This window comes from Ictalurus furcatus, chromosome 13 (genome assembly GCF_023375685.1).
Source record: "Ictalurus furcatus strain D&B chromosome 13, Billie_1.0, whole genome shotgun sequence".
Lineage (NCBI taxonomy): Eukaryota > Metazoa > Chordata > Actinopteri > Siluriformes > Ictaluridae > Ictalurus > Ictalurus furcatus.
This window is the reverse complement of record NC_071267.1, coordinates 27841615-27865462: the sequence shown is the minus strand read 5'-3', so window position 1 is coordinate 27865462 and position 23848 is coordinate 27841615. Positions and strand designations below refer to the sequence as shown.

General features: G+C 39.2%; 1 protein-coding gene and 1 long non-coding RNA gene across 2 annotated transcripts; one reads left to right on the top strand and one right to left on the bottom strand.

The window, feature by feature from the left end:
* Positions 1-7975: 7975 nt before the first annotated feature.
* On the top strand, positions 7976-13119 carry LOC128616591 (legumain-like). Its single transcript, XM_053639197.1, has 8 exons — positions 7976-8192; positions 8404-8501; positions 8723-8804; positions 8914-8999; positions 9483-9558; positions 10887-10949; positions 11281-12215; positions 12970-13119. The coding sequence occupies exons 1-7, from the start codon at positions 8115-8117 to the stop codon at positions 11347-11349; spliced, it is 552 nt and encodes a 183-aa protein (XP_053495172.1). The 5' UTR covers positions 7976-8114; the 3' UTR covers positions 11350-12215; positions 12970-13119.
* Positions 13120-17011: 3892 nt separating this feature from the next.
* On the bottom strand, positions 17012-19792 carry LOC128617044 (uncharacterized). Its single transcript, XR_008387502.1, has 4 exons — positions 19697-19792; positions 18514-18618; positions 18280-18347; positions 17012-18157 (listed from the first exon to the last, which is right to left on the bottom strand). It is a non-coding gene; the product is annotated as an uncharacterized LOC128617044 (long non-coding RNA).
* Between the last annotated feature and the right edge of the window lie 4056 nt (positions 19793-23848).

Sequence of the window (23848 nt, the reverse complement as noted above, 5' to 3'; positions counted from 1 at the left end):
TGTGTGTGTGTGTGTGTATGTATGTATGTATATACTCCTTAGCTCTTGTCAAATTCACTCAGATCCTTACGCTTGCCATTTTTCCTGCTTCCAACACATCAACTTCGAGAACTGACTGTTCACTTGCTGCTTAATAAATATATCTCACCCCTTGACAGGTCCCGCTGTAACGATATAATCAACGTTATACACTTCACCTGTCTGTGGCTTTAATGTTATGGCTGATTGGTGTCTAAGATTAGGAGAGGGAAAGTGAGATTACAGAGTGTGTCATGTTCATACCAGACGATGGTATTATGGTAAATTGGTATTGCAGATACCGTAAATCAGAAATGACATTTTGCTGAGACCTGGCAACCCGATACAGTATGAAACCTTATTATACGCCACTGGAAAACTACACAGGAAGTCAGTATTCCCATAAAATTTCATTAAAATGCAGCAATGAAATGTTTACCAAAGTGTCTATAATATTCATCAATCTTGGTGGAATTCAATATTTTATTGAGACAAATGATGAAATATCTCAGATCAAAAATCAGTCTCACACTGTTCATCATTAAAATCAAAACATTTCCATGGACAGGACAGTCTGCGTGAAATATGCTTCCCTGGGGATGAACAGAATGTGGGCGAGGTGAGTTTTGTGTAAAAATAACAAAAAAACAAAACAACTTGATGTTTATTGGGCAGTGCACTGTTTGTTTGTCCCGCCCCTGGATGCACTGCTTCTCCTTATGATGATTGGTCCAGCTCTGAAAAGGGGCAGTACCTCATAACCAGCTGCCAATCAGTAAATCAGGAATGAACATGACAGACATCACAAACATAAACACGTTGTAAATACATATCGTAAATAAACTGTGAGTATAAAGTTCTGATTGATTATTCAAATTCATTTTCAAGCTAGCTAGCTAGCGTCCTTCTTCAGCTAGCAGCTGGGTTTTGGGATGAAATGGCCAACACTACTAATGTTGGTCTGATTTTAGAAAAGTCTTTTTATGCTCATGGTTAGAAATATCTCATATATATATATATATATCATACCAAGTTTAAAAAAAAAACAAAACAAACAAACACTTATAATAATAAATTTTTTAAAAGCTAAAAGTGACAAAACTCCACAAATCTCATATGTGCTGTGGAAAGAAGCTTGAATAGATAAATATCATGATTATTAAAATAATATTGTGTATAGAGTATTCTCTGTGTGGAAAGATGAATCTTGGGAAGCATCGTATACTGTAGCATTTGATTTTATTTCTTTGTTCAGTAATCTGACAGGTTTCTGATTGTAGAAATGATGGACAGATCTGTGATTAAAACACTAAACATGAGGATTATGGTAAATGCTAGAATTTACAGTTTGAGGAAGCATTATCTTAGAAAATCATTATAAAATCTTACAAAGATCTTACATTTCTTTTCAAATATGATCACCATAATTTTATTTTAAATTCACTTCCAAAAAGAGAAATTCCCATTGTGCTTCCAAGTGTCACCCCAGTGCCAAGAAACTTTAGCTTTATTTTAGAGGGGCTAATCTTGACACCAGTATCAATCCCCAGGCCCAGCTTCACTTTAACTGGACCAGCTGCAGCTGATACACTTCCAAGCTCAGCTCGAGCCATGGCTCCTGCTTCCAGAACGTTAGCCTCAGCCTTGGCAGAGGCATTTGGACCTTTAGCTCCAGCTGAAAAGATGCTCCACGCTGCTCCAACTCGTCCTACACCGGCCTCGACTACGGCTCCGGCTTTAGGAACGCGCTCTCCGGGTTTGTCGTTGAAAGCATGAGCGTACGTTTTCGTGTCGGTGTACAAGCCATCAGAATATGTGTGTCCTGGTCTGTCGTAGTTATCGATCACATCCAGGATGCCCTGTGCTTCGTCTTCAAAATAGTCTGAAAATGTTGGAATTATTCAGAATAGAATCCAGTGCATATAACCACCTCAGGTTGCCAAACATGTTTAGATTGATTAAACAATTAACAGCTCTGAATATCTACTCTTGGTTTGAGCCCTGCGTTTCGCCTTTGAAGACTACATTTGTTGTTAAAAAGGTTAAGCCAACATGAAGCCCAGAGAGCTGTCTATGGGAGAAAAGCAAGCCACTTCAAAGCTGAGAAAAGAGCGAAACTCTGTCAGAGGAACTGCACAAACATTTGGCACAGCCAAAACAACAATTTGGCTGTTCCAATACTTTCAGAGGGGATTGTGTGTGTATGTATGCATGTATGTATGTATGTATATATATATATATATATATATATATATATATATATAACAGGTGTGTATCTGGGAAGATTTCAAGCAACAAGCAACAATCATGAAGTTGAAGGAGCTTCCTCAAGTGAAAGCGTGATTTTACTCTAATGTTGTATTTAAATTTGAAGCTGAATCCATTAAAGCAAAAATCCACAAAAAGAGGTTCATGTGAGCTTACCTCGATCATTACTCATCTTGGAAACTGGAGGAAAAAAGATAAAGAAAGAAAGGCAGTGAGCTTATATTGTAAAGTCATGTTATTTTCTCATTCAGCATCACGGGTCATAAAAACGTAAATAGTGAAAAAAAAAAATCTACGAAAGTCTAAATGGTCTTTTAGCTATGAGAATAAATGGGATTTTGATTTGAATTTGGGAATTAATCGTTTTATTTTGCTTTAATTAGAATATGTTCTGATTCAATTTATAGACACAATTAATTGAATGTAAGTAAAATGCCTCACACCCAACCTGCAAATAAATAACAAGAATAAATAAATACGTAAATAACTACATTAGATTTATTATTCGAGAAATGTTTTGCTATTCTTGAGGAAATTTTTTAAACTACCTGAAAGTAATCGTTTTCATCCTTAAAATCATTAAATCGTTGCCAAGATGAAAACTGGATTGGTAACACAATGATTTTTTTAAAAAAAATATTTTCTTAATGACAGATAATGTAATAAATAAATAATAAATAACGCTGGAAAGCAGGAATAGTATAATAGAGTACGTATTACAGGAATTACTGCTATACTCACAATTCCGAAGTTATCAAGGCTTCTTAAAAATAAAATACTAAAAGAAATGAACGATGTTTAAGCCCAACTCTTACCAAAAGCCTAATTCTGTCCGTTTAGCTCACCTCTCTTTATACACATCACTTATGTTCGTCATCATCTCCATAACTGGAGTTGTTTTTTCACTTTAGATCATTTGCTGAGCCGAAAGTTTGCCAATTTTAGGAAACCAGTTTCACATTCAGTCAGCATCCTAGTTTTTTTTTTTTTTTGGCACAGTTGTTAAGGATTATGCTGTATCATCAGAAGATTCCATGTCTGCTTACCACAGATACCATTAAAGGAAAGTGTGACATGTTTTCTCCAAAACACATCAAGCTGCTGCTATTGCTACGTTACAGGGCAGCTGAACATGCTTCGAGGAGATGCTTCTATCCCACTGGGAAGCTGTGGAAGCTTCAACGTGCTGCCCATTTATGTGTTTTAGCCCGGAAACTTCATTAATGACGGAAAAAAGTGGTAGATAATATAACACAATAATGTACGGTGGAGTTTCCTATGTTCTCCCCATGTCCATATGGGTTTCCTCTGGGATCTCTGGCTTCCTCCCACCTCTAAAAAACATACTGGCAGGTAGACTGGTGATGCTAAGTTGCCCTTAAGTCTTTATCCAGAATTTCTGGGATAGGCTCGGGATCCACCACAACCTTAAAAATAACAATTATTATTATGACAATACAATACAATAGTCTTACAAATTTCATTTTAATGAATATAGTAATGTAGTCAGGTGAGTAATGTGTTGTCCCTAGAGGTTGAAGAACGGACTGAGAGATTATATTTAAGTGAAGACATAGATATGTCAAAATCTTATTCAATTAAAAGTGGAAGTAACAAACCAAACAATTTAGTGAAGTGAAAGTAAAAAAAAAAAAAAAAAAAGTTGCTATTTTTAAATGCACTCAAGTAACTGATGAAATTAATTTAATATCATGGTTTTTATGTGAAAAGTAACTTTTTCATGTTTAATGAAAACTGTTAGAAGATGTTTTATTAAAGATGTTCGAAATCTGTTTTAAAGTTTTATTTATATAGCGCCTTTCCATAGCTCAAGGACAAGTTACAATCAGGAACGAACAACAATTGAACAAACAGACAAACAAACAAAACAAAACATTCCAGAAAGTCAGGCATCAGAAGTAGAGAGGTAGTGTTGGGAAAGAGAAAGGATTTTAAATGGAGGATATGTTCTGGAGATTTTGGGCGAGCGAGTTCCATAACTTAGGGGCAACTACGCTGAAGGATCGACCCCCAGCAGTGGAGAGACGCAGTTTAGGGACACAGAGAAGTCCTAGGTTTGATGAGTGAAGGGAGAATGTTGGTGTGTAAATGTGCAGTAAGTCACAAAGGTATTGGGGTTGGAGACCATTTAAGGCTTTGAAGGTGAGGAGCAGAAGTTTGAATGCGACAGGAGACAGATCACCAGTGCAAATCAGCCCAAGTAGGAGTAATATGTTCGAAGCGCTGTGTACGGGTAATAACATGGTGCTGTAAAGTTTTTAATGTACTTTAATTTGGACATCAGCATAGATGGGAGGCCAAAAAACGTTATGAACGTGTGGACCAGTGACTGCTTCATGCTAAGAATGGGATGCAGTCTGGCAGTTTGCCTGAGGTGAAAAAAGGCACTTCTGCTGAGAGATTTGATCAGAGAGTTTTGTGAGGAAGCCGTCAATATCCAGGCTTATTTCAATATTTCGTCTGCGAGCTTGTGAGACAAACACCATTATTTCAGTTTTTTCGAGCACTGAATTTGAGAAAGTTATTGTTCAGCCACTGTTTTATTTCGTGAACACAGGCTGTTAGTGCACTGGTTGAGATGGATATGTCAGACCGGGCGGTTGCATAGATTTGTGTGTCGTCAGCATAGCAGTGGTACTGCAGATTGTGAAGACGAATGATGTAACCGAGGGAAAGAATATAAATAATGAAAAGGAGAGGGCCAAGAACAGAGCCCTGGGGAACGCCTTGGATGAGGGGGCCATTGGAGGATTTGATTTCTTTAATAGAAACAAAATATTTACGATCTGTGAGATATGATAGAGATCAAGCTCGAGAATCGCCAGTGATACCTATGTCTGTGAGACAGGAGAGGAGCGTTTTGTGGCAGATAGTGTCGAACACAGCACTTAGGTCAAGCAGTATTAGAATACTGAGACCCCCCAGAGTCACCAGAGAGGAGGAGGTTACCAGATATATAAATATAGGTGTGATTTTGATATATAAAATTCAGGTGTGATTTTGGCCCATTCTTCTAAACATATTGTCTTTAAATCTTGTTCAGTTGGATTCGAGTCAGGTGATTGACCGGGCCATTCTAACACCTTGATTTTTTTCTCTGAAACCAATTGAGAGGTTCCTTTGCTGTATGCTTTGGATCGTTGTCCTGCTGGAAGCTCCACCCACGTCTCATCTTCATCATCCTGGTGGATGGCAGCAGATTCTTCTCAAGAATCTCCCGGTAAAGGGCTCCATTCATCGTTCCTGCAATTATATGAAGTCTGCCAGTACCATGTGATGAAAAACAGCCCCACACCACGATGCTTCACCTCCAAACTTCACTGTTGGTGTAGTGTTTTTAGGGTGATGTGCAGTGACAGTTCTTCTCCAAACATGGTGTGTAGTATCACAGCCAAAAAGTTCAATTTTGCTCTCGTCTGACCAGACTACACTCTCCCAGTATTTCATAGGCTCGTCCAAATGAGTTGTAGCAATCAGTGATCCTGATCCTTTCTGCTCTCCGGACCCGCCTGATCCATCCTGATGCCCTACCTCTGGATGGCGCTCTCATCAACTGGAGGCTACAGCCTGGAGATCACTGAGGACGGTACCACTTGAAGTACCATGCAAATGGTTTTGGACCTCAATTCCACATGGACGTTCTCGCTGTGGTTGCTGGGACTACGTTTGCTACGATGGCCTTGGGACTGCAATTACCACATGCAGTTCTACACTCAGGTCTCCTTTAGTGAACAGTGGACTAGTTCAACAAACAGACTTCATATTAAACCATAATGAACTTTCTTTTACTCTCACACTATCCGTCGTTACCCAGATGAGGACGGGTTCCCTTCTGAGTCCGGTTTCTTCCTCATATCATCTCAGGGAGTTTTTCCTCACCACCGTCACCACCGGCTCGCTCAATAGGGATAAATTCACACTCTTAAAATCTCTATCCTGTGTTTATATGTTTCTGTAACGCTGCTTTGAGACAACGTCCACTGTTAAAAGTTCTATACAAATAAAATTTTAATTGAATTTACACGGGCTTCGACATGCCTTTTGAAATGGAGTCTTGCGGGGTGGGCGTGAGCAGTAGAGTGCATTGCCTATTGTTTTCTCTGTGACGATGGCAGTGTGCGTCATTTAGTGTGTTGCCCAATTTTCCTGTATATTTTTAACATTTATGGCTTTTCAGTTCTTCTATAAACAGTGTTGCCATGGTAACCTATCAAAGATAGGTATCCTCTCCAAAGAGTTTTAAAACTCTGTCAGTTATTTCACTTTTTAGCCAGTGACCATCACACTTCATATACTGGATTGGAATTTTATTGGGTATAAGATTAATAACGATGATCTGATAAACAAATAAAATGGTAACTTAGTTCATGTAAAAATTGTAACGGACTATGAAACTTTGAGTCATAGTTCTGTTTGACTCAGACCTGTTTCTATGTTTGTAAGGAACTAGGGAGTTTCACCAACGGTCCGGAAACAGACACACCAGCTGTTTTGTTTTACTTTTGAGAAAATAAACCTGTTCTTGGAATGTGACGTGTTCAGGACTGTCTGCTTTACTGTTTAGTGATGAGCACAAAGACACTTTGATTGATTGATTGAACTTTATTATCCACCAAAGTGGAAATTGTCCTTTGGCTTCTCAAAAAACACAAAAGTTATACACATACACAAGACTCAGACAATAATCATAATCATACAACAAATTAAAAACAACCACCGAATAAAAGTTCACACAAAAGATGCTTACCCTTACTTAATTCCATTCAATATTCTAACTCCTGCTGGTGTAAAAGAGTGTTTGTAAACATTTTTAAGAACTTTCACTCTCAGGTTTCCATCGCAGATAGAAACTGGCATAAAAATAAATCATGAATGAGAACGTCCCGCTCCTTCTTATATATTACGTGACCCTTGTTACCGTGGAAACACTGAGGCGTACTGAAGAGTGACGCTTGATACTGAAAGTGATTAAGAAAATAAAAGAGTTATAAAATCTTCTGATGTGTCTGTTCAGGACACTGAAACTAACCCTGAGCTGAAAACTGGTAAGAACCAACACATTTCTACTTTTATGTGGCATTAATAATCCAGTTTAAAAGATATGAAAGAGTTTTTATCATTAAACTATATTGGCATGATGCTGTAATTTAATGAAAGTGAACTAATTATGTGCAAGATGCGGTCACGTGTATCAACAAACACATCACAGTGTAATTACAGTGTAACCACTGTGCGTGTGTGTGTGTGTGTGTGTGTGTGTGTGTGTGTGTGTGTGTGTTACCACACTAAAATTGATTATTTATTATGATGATTTTTATACCATTTTTTTTTACCAACATTTACGAGTTTGTACTTATTTATGAACATGATAACTTTTTAATGTATGTTTTTACTCCTGTTCCCTCACTTACATTATAGCAGCTATAAACAGTCATTTCTCACCAGCCTCTCTTTTTTCTCTCTCTCAAAGTTAATAAGACAAAAGCACTGGCACTGGAGACTCCTTCCATAAATGTTACATAAATGTCTCCTTGCTTTAAGAAAACTTCACCATATCAAACCATAGATTGTTATACAATAAAGCACAGCACTTTGAAAATCCAGACTTGGGTGCAAGGCACAACGTGTGTACTTCATGTATTGTGGAAACAGGAAATGAACATGACAATTGAAGAAATGTCCTAGCATTCAGGGGAGGGTTCCCTCTGGTGGCGTGGTGGTGTAACGTCCCGGGCGGATGTGCCGTTGGTTTTGTTAGTCCCGTGATATTTGATATTATTCTGCTTTGCAGGAACATTGTAGTCGATATGGGAGGTAGCTACAGCAAAAGACAGTGGGTTCTCCTGGCAGCGGGTTCTAAAGATTGGGAAAACTACAGACATCAGGTGTGAATATTAAATACAGCAGCTTGAGGTTGTGTACAAGCAATACAAATATAAATATATGGTACATTATCTTATATATATATGTATATATATATATATATATATATATATATATATATATATATATATATATATATATATATATATAATTTAGAGCTCAGTAAAGTAATTTCCTTCAAATGCAGATCTAAAGTTACAGTTTCTCTTTCAGGCCAATGTGTGCCACGCTTATCAAGTCGCACAACAGAATGGTGTTCCAGATGAACAGATCGTGGTGATGATGTATGATGACATCGCTAATAATAAAGAGTGAGTATTACAGAGTCGGCCTTGTTTTTTTGCTCCGCAGTAGAAGTGTGAAATTTCTTAGACTGGACTACACGGGTCATGCCACTCTCGCAGTGCCGTTTAGCCCTTGTAGCTCTTGTCTTCCTGTATTTTACCATTGAAAAAAATCTTCTGTAGCTTCTGAAATAGTCTGAATCAGTATTCATATATTTCATATATTTATATATTTTTAATGTGTGCAGAAATCCTGTATGTGGAAACATAATCAATGTCCCAAACGGCCCAAATGTTTACCCTGGGGTTCCAAAGGACTACACTGGAGAGGTAATGTGCTCTGTAACATGCAACTAATAAGTACTCTGATTAGACTTGTGTGTTGTTGTGGTTTTTTTGGTGATTGTAGAATCGTTCTGTTTAAATTGTCCATTATCAGGAGGTATCAGCTCACAACTTTCTGGCTGTACTGCGTGGAGATTCGGCTGCTGTTAAGAAAACAGGACCAAAAAAAGTCATCCAAAGGTAGTTACCTCTATTAGGTCTCTATTAGGCATATTCATCAGTTCCACATCTAACTCTGATGACCTTTCACCCCATATTGGGGCAGTGGTGGCTTGGAGGTTAAGGCTCTGAGGAGTTTACGCTTCTTTGCGGTTTCTCGGGAACAAAAGACGACAAGCTGCGGTTTTTTTCTTAACTTCGAGAGAGAAAAAAAACAGAGGCTGGTGAGGGAAGGAGTGTTTATAGCTGCTGGAACATACGTGAGAACAGGAACTAACTTGTTCCCAGGATGCTTCACGACATTAAATGTAACGATAAAAGGATAAAAAGTACGAGAAAGGTGTAAAAAGGTGCTGTCCTTTAATAAATAAATAAATAAATCGCTGTGGTATAAACAAAATAAAAGTCTTACGGACATGCTGTTATGGGAAAATAATCAAGTTTCATTATCATGTAAGATATCTGTAAGCATCGTTATGTTTATTTCATTACGTTTCCTTTTAGTGACAAAAACGATTCTATCTTCATCTACTTATCGGACCATGGAGCTCATGGAATCTTTGGATTTCCTCATTCCACGGTAAGTTTAGTGAATTTTCTCCTCTCTTTAAGGTCGAGTTGAGTTACGCGGTGAGGATTTAATACTGATATTGTTCACATCGATATTCACAACTTCCAGAAATCACGTCAGAGTTACGCGCACAGGGCGGAGTGTAAGTAAAACAAACATGTCTCAACTCGCAAGTCTTCTGATCTTCAGCTTAAGAAAAACGCATTTTTCTTGCGTGATATCGGCTCAAATGAGGAGTAGTATTAAGTCCAGTGCCACTGTTTGATGGCAGTTTGATGTAACCACAATATGCCAGAATTTCCAGCTGTGCTGATTTACACCCAGAAAGGCTCTCAAGCGTGTGCGCACCATCCCAAGTCCTTCCAACAAAGTCACAATGTCACAGTGATGTCGTATTTGCAATAAATACTGCACTTCACGTCTTCTCCTTTCTCTACGCACCTTCGTATATGATGGACCCCATTTACATCCGGAACTCTCTTGAGCATCTTCTGACTTCGGTTGGAGCTACAGTTTTTCTGTCCTCCAAAGGGGTGATCCATTTCACTTTTGCTCTTCCGTTGTTTTGGCCTTGTAGTGTATCCATTTAATTGCTGACTGTGTTGTCTACGACTTGCTGATTAAAATTTCTAATGGCTGGTTTAGCTTGTTAGCGTACACTCCAGGGTGTCCAAGATGGATAGACTGTTGTTATATTTCTAGCAGCTCGCACTGGCTCATGCAACCGGACCTACTGGTACTAACAGGACTGGAGTGGTTTATTCCTCTATTCCTCTACTCCACTTCAGTTCATAAGATAAGAATGGTAGATCCCTCTGCACCCCTCATACAACCAGAGCTAATAGACTGGAAGGTGTTTGTCTCCTCCTCCACCGAATGCCTCTGTGAACATCTTCTCTAAGCCAGAAACCGTGGAACACAGTGCACTCAGACTGAAGAAGCATGGATCTACACCCGTGCAACCTGTACCTGCATCTCCTGGAGCCGCAGAACTGACACCAGATGTGTTCCTGCTGTCTCAGTAATGAGGCTTTGTTCTCATTTTGGAAGCTGTGAATACAGAGAACATAAACATCAGAATAACCTGTAAACTTAAGTCGCTGTCTCTGAGGATGGTTCTCTGAATCGAAAAGTGCATTGTTCTAAAAGATGTAATGGTTAGCGAACGAAAGAAATGAGCTAAAAACCTGCTAAGTAATAATAATAACATGTGAAGGAACTGGCAGCAACAACTTAGTGAGAGAGTAGAGGCTCTAATATCTTCAGATTCCTTAGAGCATCATAACCGTATAACACCGAGGGCATGAAAGGTAATAATCGTTGTTTTTTTATTACAGCTTTATGCACATGATCTCATTAACACGGTGAATACGATGTCATGGAGTGGCCAGTTTTCAAAGGTATGTATTTTACTGTCACTTCACATCTTTAAAAGATCTCGTATTAAAACGAATACATATCCTTTCCTATTAAAAACAGATAGAATAGATCACAGATATCACGGCGCTGCTGAGTTCTGGATTGCGATTGGTCAGGAGGCGTCGATGAATTTTCCATAACAGCAGCTCTGACGGTAGCGCAGCTGCAAATCACAGGTTTATATTAATGCGCTCGTTGTGATACGTTATCGTTTCTATAGTAACTGTTAATTGAGGGGTGATTTCTCATTTATCAACTTATACATGTCTTAAGTTTGCTCAAAGATTGATGAATGAGTCCTGATGTTTGCAGATGGTGGTTTATTTGGAATCGTGCCATGCTGGATCAATGCTGGACGAGCTGTCAGACAGAAACGGTTAGCACTTTCTCTAATTACTGAGTTTAGACATGTTAAAGTGTCTGTAAAGCCTTAATCATCTTGTTTCAGTGTATTCGGTTGGGTCGTGCGGTCCTGATGAATATGCTTATGCTTGGTTCTGGGACAAGGAAAGAAATACCTATCTTGCTGATGTCTTCACTGCTTTCTGGCTTCACCACACCGAGACTGTTAGTGTTCAGACTGTTGTTTTCTTCTATACCATTATAATGCACTTTGCTTTTTCTAATACTACGTATTTTTGTAAGGATTCGCCATTAGACGCTCATTACACTCGTTCTTTTTTTCCTGTTCGTCTTCACTTCACTCTGAAGGAAAAACTTTGCTTGACTTCATTTGAAGACCAGTTCTCCTACCTGAAGCAAAATGTCAGCGAGGCTGTGAGAAAAGCTGTGGGGAAGACTCAGACGCCGTGCAACTACGGGTACAAGGTGTGTACAATATGAAATAAATATAGTATTTTAAAGCGTTCCTCATGTCATGACGGCTTTCAGTGAAGCATTACATACATATATGTACAATAGCATATGTAGCATAAAGAGCATATAGCACAATAAATCTTTTAAACATTGTATTATTAACCAAAATGTTTACAGTTTCAAATTTAAGTCTTTATTCTTCTTTCCTCTACGTTATTTAGGGAATGCTGAAGGTAATGTTGAGTGAATTTTTTGGAGATTCCCCTCGCTTTGTCAGCGAGACCTACACGTCCCAGATCCTGAACGTTCAAGTGTCCGATGTGGTGGACACTACAGAAGTTCCACTGATAATCCAAGAAAACAGGATTAAAAACGAACAGGACCCGGAAAAGAGACAGGCCCTGGAAAGACAATATGATGATCTTAAAAGAGTGAGTACGCCACTCCCACTGCACTGCGTTATTTACAGTCCTTATTCCTGAATTAATTCAGCACTCACACTCACTGTATCCGTATCCTGACTATTATTTCTGAGACTGACACTGGAGACTCCTTCCATAAATTTTTAATGAACATCACTTTACGGAAAACTTCACTATATCGACGATTACACATTTTTTCAGTCCGTTTATGTGGAGCGTCTGCCGGACGGTACGAGTCCCTGTGAAAGAGCTGTTACTATAGAAACGGTAACGTATTAGAGCGAGTGCGTTAATATAAACCCGTGATTTGCAGCTGCACTACTGTCTGAGCTGCTGTTATAGAAAATGATTAATCCACACCTTCTGACCAATCAGAATCCAGAACTCAACAGCGCTGTGGTAGAAATTATTTTATGAGTCAAAAAAATTTAATAGTTGAGATTTTTTAATTGTGTGTATTAATATGAACAAGAATGCTGTGCATGGTACAACTTTGCAACAAATTCATTAGCACTTAGAGTGTTTATTATTCAGGTGTGCCACATCAGCCAGTACTCCTCTGGGTCATGATCAAACCCCACCCATCATATGCTAAACCCCGCCCCTACATGCTGCATACATTATATTGCAATTTCATTCATAAAAATGATGTCATTATGTCAGAAATGTTGCCATTTTGTGAGGAATTACGTGTTATCATACAAGGTATCGTTGTAGATAGATGGATTTGTAGATTAAAATTGTAAATGATGTACATTTGTAGAAGAGGAAGACAGTGGATGAAGCGCTGCAGAAGATTGCTGAGCGCACAAACGCTTCACGAGCTCTGACTGAAAAGCGTGAGGTGACTCGGACGTACGAACTCAAACTCGTGGCTGAGCATTTCAGGAAAAATCTCTTCAACTGGGAAGAGGAGCCGGTATGAACATATATATATATATATACACAGTGTGTTTGTTTGTTTATTTGTGAGATAATTTCATAGTTTCAGACAAGAAAAACACATTGACGTTAACATTCTACTGCACGGTGTTCCCCTAACACCAGCGATAATGCACGATTAGAGCTGTAGAGCTGCAGAAATGCTGTGTGTTCTGAATATAACAGAAGAACATCTTAACATCTTCAGTAGTTGTTTCTCACTTTTCGGTTTGTTTAATGATGTGCAGTCTGAAACCAAACCGAACCAAGCAGCGAACAAAACAAAAGAATCAATTTCAGTCCGATTCAGAGTCAACAAACAGCTGGTTCTTCATTCCTTTGTTAACATTAGTTAGTATTATTAATGCTGAAGTTTATGGTTTGTTCATGTAGTAAATAATGTTAGTGAAAGGAACGGTAATGTCATACTGAGTCTCTCTCTCTCTCTCTCTCTCTCTCTCTCTCTCTCTCTCTCTCTCTGTGCAGTTTGTTGTCACTCGTCCACACCTGCAGGTTTTAGTGAATCTGTGCGAGTTTGGGTTGGAGGTTGAGAGGTATTTGATGTGCTTATGGTTTTCAGTATTTAATCTGAATTAAACACGCCCAATCATCTTTAAATCCTTTGTTTATTTCCATCAGCATCACTGAAGCCATCACTCACGTGAGCCGGGAAATTACTTTCTGAGGAATTCACACGTGACTTCACAATCATTTTCTTTGATTTATTTATTTATTTATTTTCAGTATCGCGAGGACGTCTTTTAGGTGGTCTTTTTTTTTAATCAATATTTTGACTATTTCTTTGATGTTGGTAAACCAACAACCATCCTGATGAATTCGCAATGGAAAATGTAACCTTTAATTATTTTTTGCTATTACTGTAACCAAAACCACATAATTACACACACCGTCAAAGTCCATAATAAAGATCGTGCAAAAGGGAAACGCGTTTGTTATTTGTTAAAGCGGTATATTTAGATAGCACATTTAGCATATTTAGATAGCATATTTGTAATAATTCAAATGTTTGGAAGATTTGTAGATACATTATCACATGAATGCATTTCTGAACACATGTAAAATATACAAGTTGCAAATATTGGAGTTTTATTTAATGTAATTTTTTGCCGACTAGACAATTTAACAATAATTCCATAACATCACTATGTAAAGCCTTAACCTTAAAGAAAGAAACAGTTCTACATGCTGACAAGACGCAGTTCTGCATTACAAGTCCTTTAATTCATTGAAGCTGATTTTTATATAAAGCTTGTATATTGTATAAGGTTTATAAAGTAAGCATTTCTTATCCTGAAACATGGAAAGTGTAAAAACTAACAGGAATTTACATAACACACAGGATACTTTTTATATATATACAATTTCACATTCGAAACTGTAAAGTGGACATTTTATAATAAGGATTTGTCCTAAAGTCCTGTGGTCGATAACAGGGCTTTATTATTCCACACAGGTCTGGGTATTTGGGATTAGTTTTCTCTGGATAGTAGTACTGTTGTTTGGGGTTAAATGTCTTTAAAACTCAGAATGAAACATTGGCAGGTAGACGTAATTGCAAATGTAATTAATTTAATAGATGACAGTTTGAGTATCATTAATGTATGATCATAATTATACTGTATAATTCTCAACTATGCAGATTTGTTAGCTGGGTTAGGAATGTCTCTTCATGTGTACTAGTACTGACAGTTAGAGCTCAGTTTTATCATGTCAGTCAATTTAAATTAATCCACTACATTGTACAGCAGCAGTGTGTTGCAGTACCACTCCTGACCACCAGAGGTCTCCTGCGTTTCAGTTAGATGCACACCACCACTCCCCCTAGCACTAGTCTGTTACCTATTAGTCAGAAGGTCACATTTAACCAAAACAAGATTCACTGTTTTAATATTATTTATAAAAAGCACAGCTGAAATTTCTGTAATGTTGCATGTGTAAAACGATAACAATGACTACCTCTCCATTTGAACACCCAATGAACATTATCTACTCAAACAAGGATGAACTTGATCAGACTAGTCCAGTCAAGAAAAAAGTGTTTCTGTAAAGATATATGTTTGCTTGAGCATATTTGTAGTGCGTTATTTAAGTTAGATTTAACACACCAAATTACATAATAGATCCAAAAGGATGCAATATTGCCGATCCAATCGGCTGTGCTGGTTTCAGAAAAAAAAGGCTCTAGATGTTACCACAACCTGTCTCCCACATAAGTTTGGTCAGCCTCATACAAGTCCAGATACTGCACTCTCAGACTCTCCACAGGCTGGCTTCTGAGTGCCCTCAACTTGACAAACAAAAGGTGTCCCCCACCCCACTTCACTTGAGCACCCTGTCAGTGAAGGACGAAGGTTGCCAACAATGCCACAGAGGTATAAATCTCAATGCTGCAATAGGCCGAGCCTTCAGATTCATGGCCAGGCCAATTTCCATCCCCATCAAGTGGCCATTCTTTCACAAAAAAAAAAAAGCTTTCTTCTGGAAACCACCATGGTCAGAACAGTGGTTTCTACTTCATTACTTCAGAAGAAGGTCCAGATTTGATTTTTTCTTAAACCCCTTCCGTTTCATATGCAAGGCTATCAGAGGTTAATGATGTTGGGAAGCCACAGATTGGGTCATATCAGTGAGTCATGGTCTCAGGACCATATATGTTTTTTAATTACCTTTCAAGGAAAGGTATTCCAACTCCAATGCCTTAAATGGCTTTGCTCTAGACTCTAGGCTGTTCACAGACTGCATATAAATAACCTTGTCACCTCTGATGGCCAGAGGCATACTGCCTTAATTAGATAATGGTTTTTATAGGTCTCCACCTATAGTATGAATGCTTGGCACTCTGTCACTCCCATGTGATTAAGGACATTATCATGTTTACTAGTCAGTTTAGGTAGGCAGCTCTGGGGTGTTCAAACTCCTGCCAAGAATACTTGACTTGTTAACTCCAGCTGCAACACTACCCCTCCCAAGAGCTGTTAGAACCAAGGAAGTGAGTACAAGCTGCATCTAAACTCCAAATACCACAGACAGAGATGCATCTTCATGCTGAAATTCGTATTCCAAGGTCATATCAACTTGTTAGAATGGAGAGTGGTCTGACTAGGAAGAAGTATTTCGAGGTTAAAGGTCTTGCTCAAGCATGGTAGTGCTGCAGAAGTGCATGCCGTGTGCTCCCCCTCGCCCTGCACGAAGACCCGGTGGCCTGAACCCAGGGTCTTAGCGAAGGTTATGAGTATCAAATACGTCAATCTGCAGAACACTCCCTACCATGTACAGAACATGCCTTACAGTTCTACTCGGTGAAAGGAATCGTGATAATTATAAGACACTTGTGCTCCTCTGTCTAGCAATTTGGCCACTGGGTGAGGAGTCATCACCACAGCCAGCAAACACGCTAGAAGCTCTGTCCCACAGTGATGAGCTGTTCCATGAGCACACTACTAAGAGGTGTGAATGTGTGAATTTATCCCTATTGAGCAAACTGATGGCGACGGTGGTGAGGCAAGAATATGATGATATGAGGAAGAAACCTTGAGAGGAACCAGACTCAGAAGGGAACCCGTCCTCATCTGGGGAACGACGGATAGTGTGAGAGTAAAAGAAAGTTCATTATGGTGTTTATATGAAGTCTGTTTGTTGAACTAGTCCACTGTTCACTAAAGGAGACCTGAGTGTAGAACTGCATGTGGTAATTTCAGTCCCAAGGCCATCGCTAAGGCAACCGTAGTCCCAGCAACCACAGCGAGAACGTCCATGTGCACACAAATTATTTCATAATTTCATAACCAGATTTTCTTTCTCCTGGCTTCAAATTGCAAGCATGAGTAACTGTCAGAAAACAATATACAATCACAGAATAAAACAATAATATACGAAATTAAAATACAAAATAAGTCTGTGCTGGATCAAGTGCTATTCTGCGTGCTGCCGAATAATGAGTGTAGAAGCCATTTTGTTTTTCATTTTTAATTCATCTCTTGATTTCATGTTACATTATATAACATTTGACCACAAACAATAAACACTGTTTCCTTATTAATCCTTTTTGGGAAGGTTTAAGGGCAGGTGTTTGTGTTTATTTATTTATTTTTTGTCATTTGAGAAGCATACATATGGTTAATGGGTTTGGGCTACTCTACACCTTTACATTCACCCTCAATTATACTGTAGGTTAAATAACTACTTATTGTATATCATATATACTTATGGGAACAATAAATCACATTTCCATAACTTGATTAGGAAAATTATTTGACAAATTCATCATCAGTTTATTCCACGGTAGTATGACCAATGTAGACCGAGTAACACTGACTAGATATAAAGATGCTGGCCAGAGTAACATTCTATAATTCATATCTTATAGCAGTAATAACAAGGGTTTGGAAAATCTTCAATATTTAACAAATTCATAACCAATCTTTTTTAAAGTTCAATAACATTTTATAAATATACTACAAGTTTGGATATTGAACAACTTAAACTACGTTTTGGCCTTTACACACAGTTTTTCACACATAGCTATCATTTTAATGGCACAAATACAGGGCATTGTCGTGTTTCTACAAGTCATATAAGAGAAATATTGAGATGAAAGGCAGAAAGGCAAACAAATCATAAAACAGCCGTCAAGTTCAAAGTCAAGAGACAGTCGATTAATAAACTGGAGGAACTGGGAAAGGCAAAATCACCAATCAAGAAAATAGCAACAAGCCAAACCACCAAACATAGGATGACAGGCTTGGCCACATCAGGAGTACAGAACTAACTAAGTGTAGACTTCACAACTTGATGGTGAGTGAAACTCTCTTATAAAGTGTGTGTATGTGTGTATGTGTGTGTGTGTGTGTGTGTGTGTGTGTGTGATCGAGCAAAGGTGTGCTCAATCAAAATCCTGTGACTGTGAACAAGGCAGAGTATCTGCATTCTGTCGACTGTAGTGCTGGGAACTGGACTTCATCAGCAGCACTCAGTCTTTTTTCACTTGGTAGCAGTGTATTTCTTTGACACTGATGGAAACAAGAAAAAAGAAAAGTCACATGAGATCTGGAATGAATGATTAAATCGTTCATTTCAGAATACGAGTCGATCATTTGTAAAGGGATTATCGTTCCAGAAATCTCTCACTTACGTGTAGTTGTCAGTTCCTTTTGGAGTAGGAACTTTAATCTGTGTCGTGTTCTTCACCGTCAACGTGGTCTGCAAAAGGAAGGACGGGTGAGAGTCACGATTGCACAAATAACAGAAATAAAAAATATAGCGTGCAAATTTTCACTATATTCAATTCAAAAGTTCTGATTATGGAAAAAAAACCCCAGAACATTTCTAGTTTCTACGCAGATGTAGATTAGGTTAATATAATCACCTCAGTAGAAGTGACTCCATACCGGACGACTTGATTGCCTGCTCCAGAGGTGGCAGAGGAAGAACTCGCACTTTTCTTCAGACTATTATTCATTCTGCTCTTCTTCTGCAAATGGCATCATAACACGCTTAATGATGAAACATATCTAACAATATCCTGTATAATTATACCACAGTGCTGTTTAATTCTGATTGGGGTCCTGTGTGTAAAACATTGTGTGTAATCGCTGATATGGTGAAGTTTTCTATTCTGTAAGGAGATGTTTCATCAGAAGGAGTCTCCAGTGTCGGCGCTTTGTAACAGTCGGAGGTAGAGCTGTAACTTTAACCTTTCAGACATCTTCAGAACGGACGAGTTTACGTGTTGCGATTGGCAAGTTGGTTTTGTTGTTTTTTTTGGTCTTATTAACTTCAAGAAGGAGTAAAAAGACAGACTGGCGAGTTAGAATAGAATAGCTGCTGGAATGGAAGTGTAAGTGAGAACAGGAACTAGTTTTTCACGTTCCACAACAATAAAAGTAATTATTAACCGAATATAAATGTATGTAAAAAATAATTAAGTAAGTGTTTACATATTACGTCCATGTTAATATCAATATATTTTCTCTGCTTTATTTGCATAAATACCTCAGCTACATTTAATACTACATTAAAATAACGTTGACATCAGATATTATCACCTATTTATACAGATACAATAAATTCAATTATTTAATTAAACAGATTTATGTTTTGGTTTTTTTTGTTTTGTTTTTTTCAAACCATCCACTTCTCGTTGGTCTCGTTGTTTGTAGTAGTTTCTTTTGAAATCACAGTGTGTGTGTGTGTGTTTGTGTGTGTGAAAGATAAACTCTGTTCCTGAGCGGTTTCTGAGATTAAATAATAAATAAAATAATAATTAATTACATTATAACATTATAACGTAGCGAATATATTTGTCTCATTTCATTGGCACATGTCATACTTTTTAAAAATCGTCTGCCAAATACCCCCAAAAACATTTCGACTCATTTCTATACATTTTGCTGTCAAATTAAATGTTAAGTCACAACCTGAGCCTCTACTGTTTTTATTTCCATTTCAGTTTACACCTGTTCCCTAGTGAGATTCTCCAAATGATTTGTTTTCATTGCTCATTTTTTGAACGAGTAAATTTGAAGATGAACATGAACGGAGATGCTTACCTGTAGACTTCTGCCCTGTGTGCACGATGAGATGGATGTATTGAGATGGATGTTCTCACATGCTGTTCCGGGGGCTTTTTATTGCCGCCGGAGCATGACGTAGCGTTCAGATTTGGGGAAATTCTCGTCACGCTGACTGAACAGGTTTCTCAATGCATACCGGTAAATATGTCACGAAGACATCAGCTGTCAAAACCGTGAATACAAGAACCATCAACATGAACTGTGGATCCAATGCAAGATACAGTACATACAGACTATAAGCGATGACATGGCACGCACACATAACAACAACAACAAACAACATAACCTTGACAATAAGAGACTAAAAAACTAGAACTTAAATCGTTGTGTTGATCATGGTGACACGCAGGGGCTGATTAATAATATCATTATAAAAATGAATAATATCACTACTTTAAAGTCCATGGCGAGGACATCAGAGAAGATGCATCTTAATCTGTGAAATATCAAGGAGTGAGATTTTGTGGTTTCTCAGTAACAAAAGACGACAAGTCATGTTTTTTTTGTTTTTTTGGTCTTATTAAGTTCAAGAGAGAGAAAAAGAGAGGTTGGTGATGAAAGTGTTTATGTGTTTGCAAATCGCTGTGCTATAAGAGGAATAAAACACTCGCGGACGTGCTGTTACAGGAAAACACTCGACTCCAGAGCAGTAACAGTAACTCCACTTCATCACACCACTGTGTTGTTCATTTTAATTCCTCTAACAGCACTACAAACAGTGTTTTATTTCTTTTAATGAAATGAAGTCATTGCTGTTATTACACAATAAATCAGGTGCTTCAGTAAATGTAAAAAAAAGAAACTTTCAGTACGTTCTAAAACTCATGAATTCATCGTCAACTCACAGCTGAGAAATATTTTGCTCATCTGCTGTGTTAAATGTCGTCACTTTCGCATCCGTCACTGTGTCATATAGAAAGCAAGTGTTTGAGATGTGAATAAATAACGTCAAGACATTAATCGACGTCCATGTCAATTAATTACAAATGAAAGAATTTAAATATCCTGTTATTTCTAAGCACTTTATTATTTTAACAAAGTTCTCATTACAGTGCGTATTCCTAAAGCTACTAACGAAAAGTGAAAGTGTTTCCTTAATTATAACCATGAATGTTTTTATCTACTAGTTTTAAGTTGTATGTGCATTAACAGGTTGGGTGAGTTTTAAATCACAGTGAATCATATGTACGATCACTGTACAGTCTTCACTAGCACGCTTGCCTGGCACCTCCCGGGTCAGGGATTCAATTCCCGCCTCCTCCCTGTGTCTGCAAAGTGTGTGCACGTTCTCCCCGTGCTTTTGAGGGTTTCCTCCGGGTACTCCGGATTCCTCCACTAGTCCAAAGACATGCGTTGTAGGCTGACTGGCAAATTGTCCGTAGTCTGTAGAATGAGTGTGTGCCTGATTGTGGCCTGTGATGGGTTGGCATCCTAGGATAGGCTCCGGGCTCCCTGCAACCTTGTGTAGGATAAGCAGTACAGAAAATGGATGGATGGATGGATGGATGGATGGGTGGATGGATGGGTGGGTGGATGGATGGATAGATGGGTGGATGGGTAGATGGACGGTTAGGTGGATAGGTGGATGGATGGATGTGTGGATGGATGGGTGAATGGGGTGATGGATGTATTGGTGGATGGATGGGTGGGTGGGTGGATGGATGGGTGAATGGGGTGATGGACGTATTGGTGGATGGATGGATGGGTGGGTGGATGGATGGATGATGACTGGATGGATAGCTGGATGGATGGGTGGATGGATGGATGGATAGGTGAGTGGATGGATGATGGATGGATGGGTGGATGGATGGATGGGTAGATGGATGATGGATGGATGGGTGGATGGATGGATGGGTAGATGGATGATGGATGGATGGGTGGATGGGTGAATGGGGGGATGGGTGAATGGGGGGGATGGATGGATGGGTGGACTGATGGTTGGATGGGTGGATGGATGGGTGGATGGATGGATGGACTGATGGTTGGATGGGTGGTTGGATGGGTGGATGGATGGATGGACTGATGGTTGGATGGGTGGATGGATGGATGGATAGGTGGATGGATGGGTGGATGGATGGATGAATAGGTGAGTGGATGGATGATGGATGGATGGGTAGATGGATGGGTGGATGGATGATGGATGGATGGGTGGATGGATGGATGGGTGAATGGGGGGATATGTGGATGGATGGATGGACTGATGGTTGGATGGGTGGATGGATGGGTGGGTGAATGGGGGGATGGATGATGGATGGATGGGTGGATGGATGGATGGGTGAATGGGGGGATATGTGGATGGATGGATGGACTGATGGTTGGATGGGTGGATGGATGGGTGGGTGGATGGATGGATGGATAGGTGAGTGGATAGGTGGATGGATGGGTGGATGGATAGATGGATAGGTGAGTGGATGGATGATGGATGGATGGGTGAATGGGGGGATATGTGGATGGATGGATGGACTGATGGTTGGATGGGTGGATGGATGGGTGGATGGATGGATGGATAGGTGAGTGGATAGGTGGATGGATGGGTGGATGGATAGATGGATAGGTGAGTGGATGGATGATGGATGGATGGGTGGATGGGGGGATATGTGGATGGATGGATGGACTGATGGTTGGATGGGTGGATGGATGGATGGATAGGTGAGTGGATAGGTGGATGGATGGATGGATGGATAGATGGATAGGTGAGTGGATGGATGATGGATGGATGGGTGGATGGATGATGGATGGATGGGTGAATGGGGGGATATGTGGATGGATGGATGGACTGATGGTTGGATGGGTGGATGGATGGATGGATAGGTGAGTGGATAGGTGGATGGATGGGTGGATGGATAGATGGATAGGTGAGTGGATGGATGATGGATGGATGGGTGGATGGATGATGGATGGATGGGTGGATGGATGGATGGGTGAATGGGGGGATATGTGGATGGATGGATGGACTGATGGATGGATGGGTGAATGGGGGGATGTGTGGATGGATGGATGGACTGATGGATGGGTGGATGGATTGTTGGACGAACGATGATGCAGATCATATATTGTTGCACAAACTGGAGGGGATTTTGAGTTTGAAATGTATTATAACTGCGTCCAAGTGGTTATTAGAGCGGTGAAAATGCCATGCATACAGCTCAAATGTTTACACATGTCGCAGATAACACATTTTGCTCAGTAATTCTGCTATGCTCATGTTTATAGCGCATAAGCCGCAGCAGTCAGTATTACAACTCCTCCACATTTAACCACCTCAGACATTAAATAACGTCACCCAGTTTGTTTTACATTTACATTTACATTTACATTTACGGCATTTGGCAGACGCCTTTATCCAGAGCGACTTACATTTATCTCATTTATACAGCTGTTTTAATCACATATTACTGGTTCCATGGTCGGAAGTGATAGACGACATGAGGAAACATTTTATTGTATCATCAATGGCATGATGTTTTATTTTGCCCTATGAAAAGAAAAAAAAAGACCTGGACAGAGAACATGCAAATTTCCCACTTAGCCCTTACAGTCTGCTGTAGACCTCACATTCATATGAGACCGTTCCCATTTGACACACCCAGAACTTGGTAAGTATGACATTGTGGTGGGTCTTGAAGATCTCAAGACAGCATAAGCTCAGGGAAATGAAGGTGACAGGCATGGAGGTTTACTGTAGGAGGAGAAAAAGAACCGTAGATCTGGGTTTATAAGCTAAATTGTCCTTCCTTGTTATTAGCAATAGTGGAACTGTCGAATTCTTTTATGTAAACGTTATTAATATAACATGGTGAGATTGGTTGACAGTAGATTGTGCCTACGTTCTAAATCTGAAACATATCCGATATCTGGTCATTTGACTCATTTAAAAACACTTACATCTGATTTTCCAGTTAATTCTTAAGTAGCTATATTGCTACGTCACGATACGCTCGGCCAAGATGTATTATTTGGTGCTCAGATGACACAGGTGGATGATGGAATGCAGTCTGTCGAGTGTAGATGAAATACATCAATCAAACAACCATTTAATGAAGATGATCCTCACCTCTGCTTTCAGTATGGTTGTTTGCAGAGGCACATTTCCGAGAATATACCATAATATAAAGATCGTTAACTCTT

Coding starts and splice junctions, on each gene's coding strand:
- LOC128616591 (XM_053639197.1), top strand. CDS start 8,115: ATGGGAGGTAGCTACAGCAAAAGACAGTGGGTTCTCCTGGCAGCGGGT. Junction 8,805..8,913: donor CAAAGGACTACACTGGAGAG/GTAATGTGCTCT, acceptor GTCCATTATCAG/GAGGTATCAGCTCACAACTT. Junction 10,950..11,280: donor GGAGTGGCCAGTTTTCAAAG/GTATGTATTTTA, acceptor TGATGTTTGCAG/ATGGTGGTTTATTTGGAATC.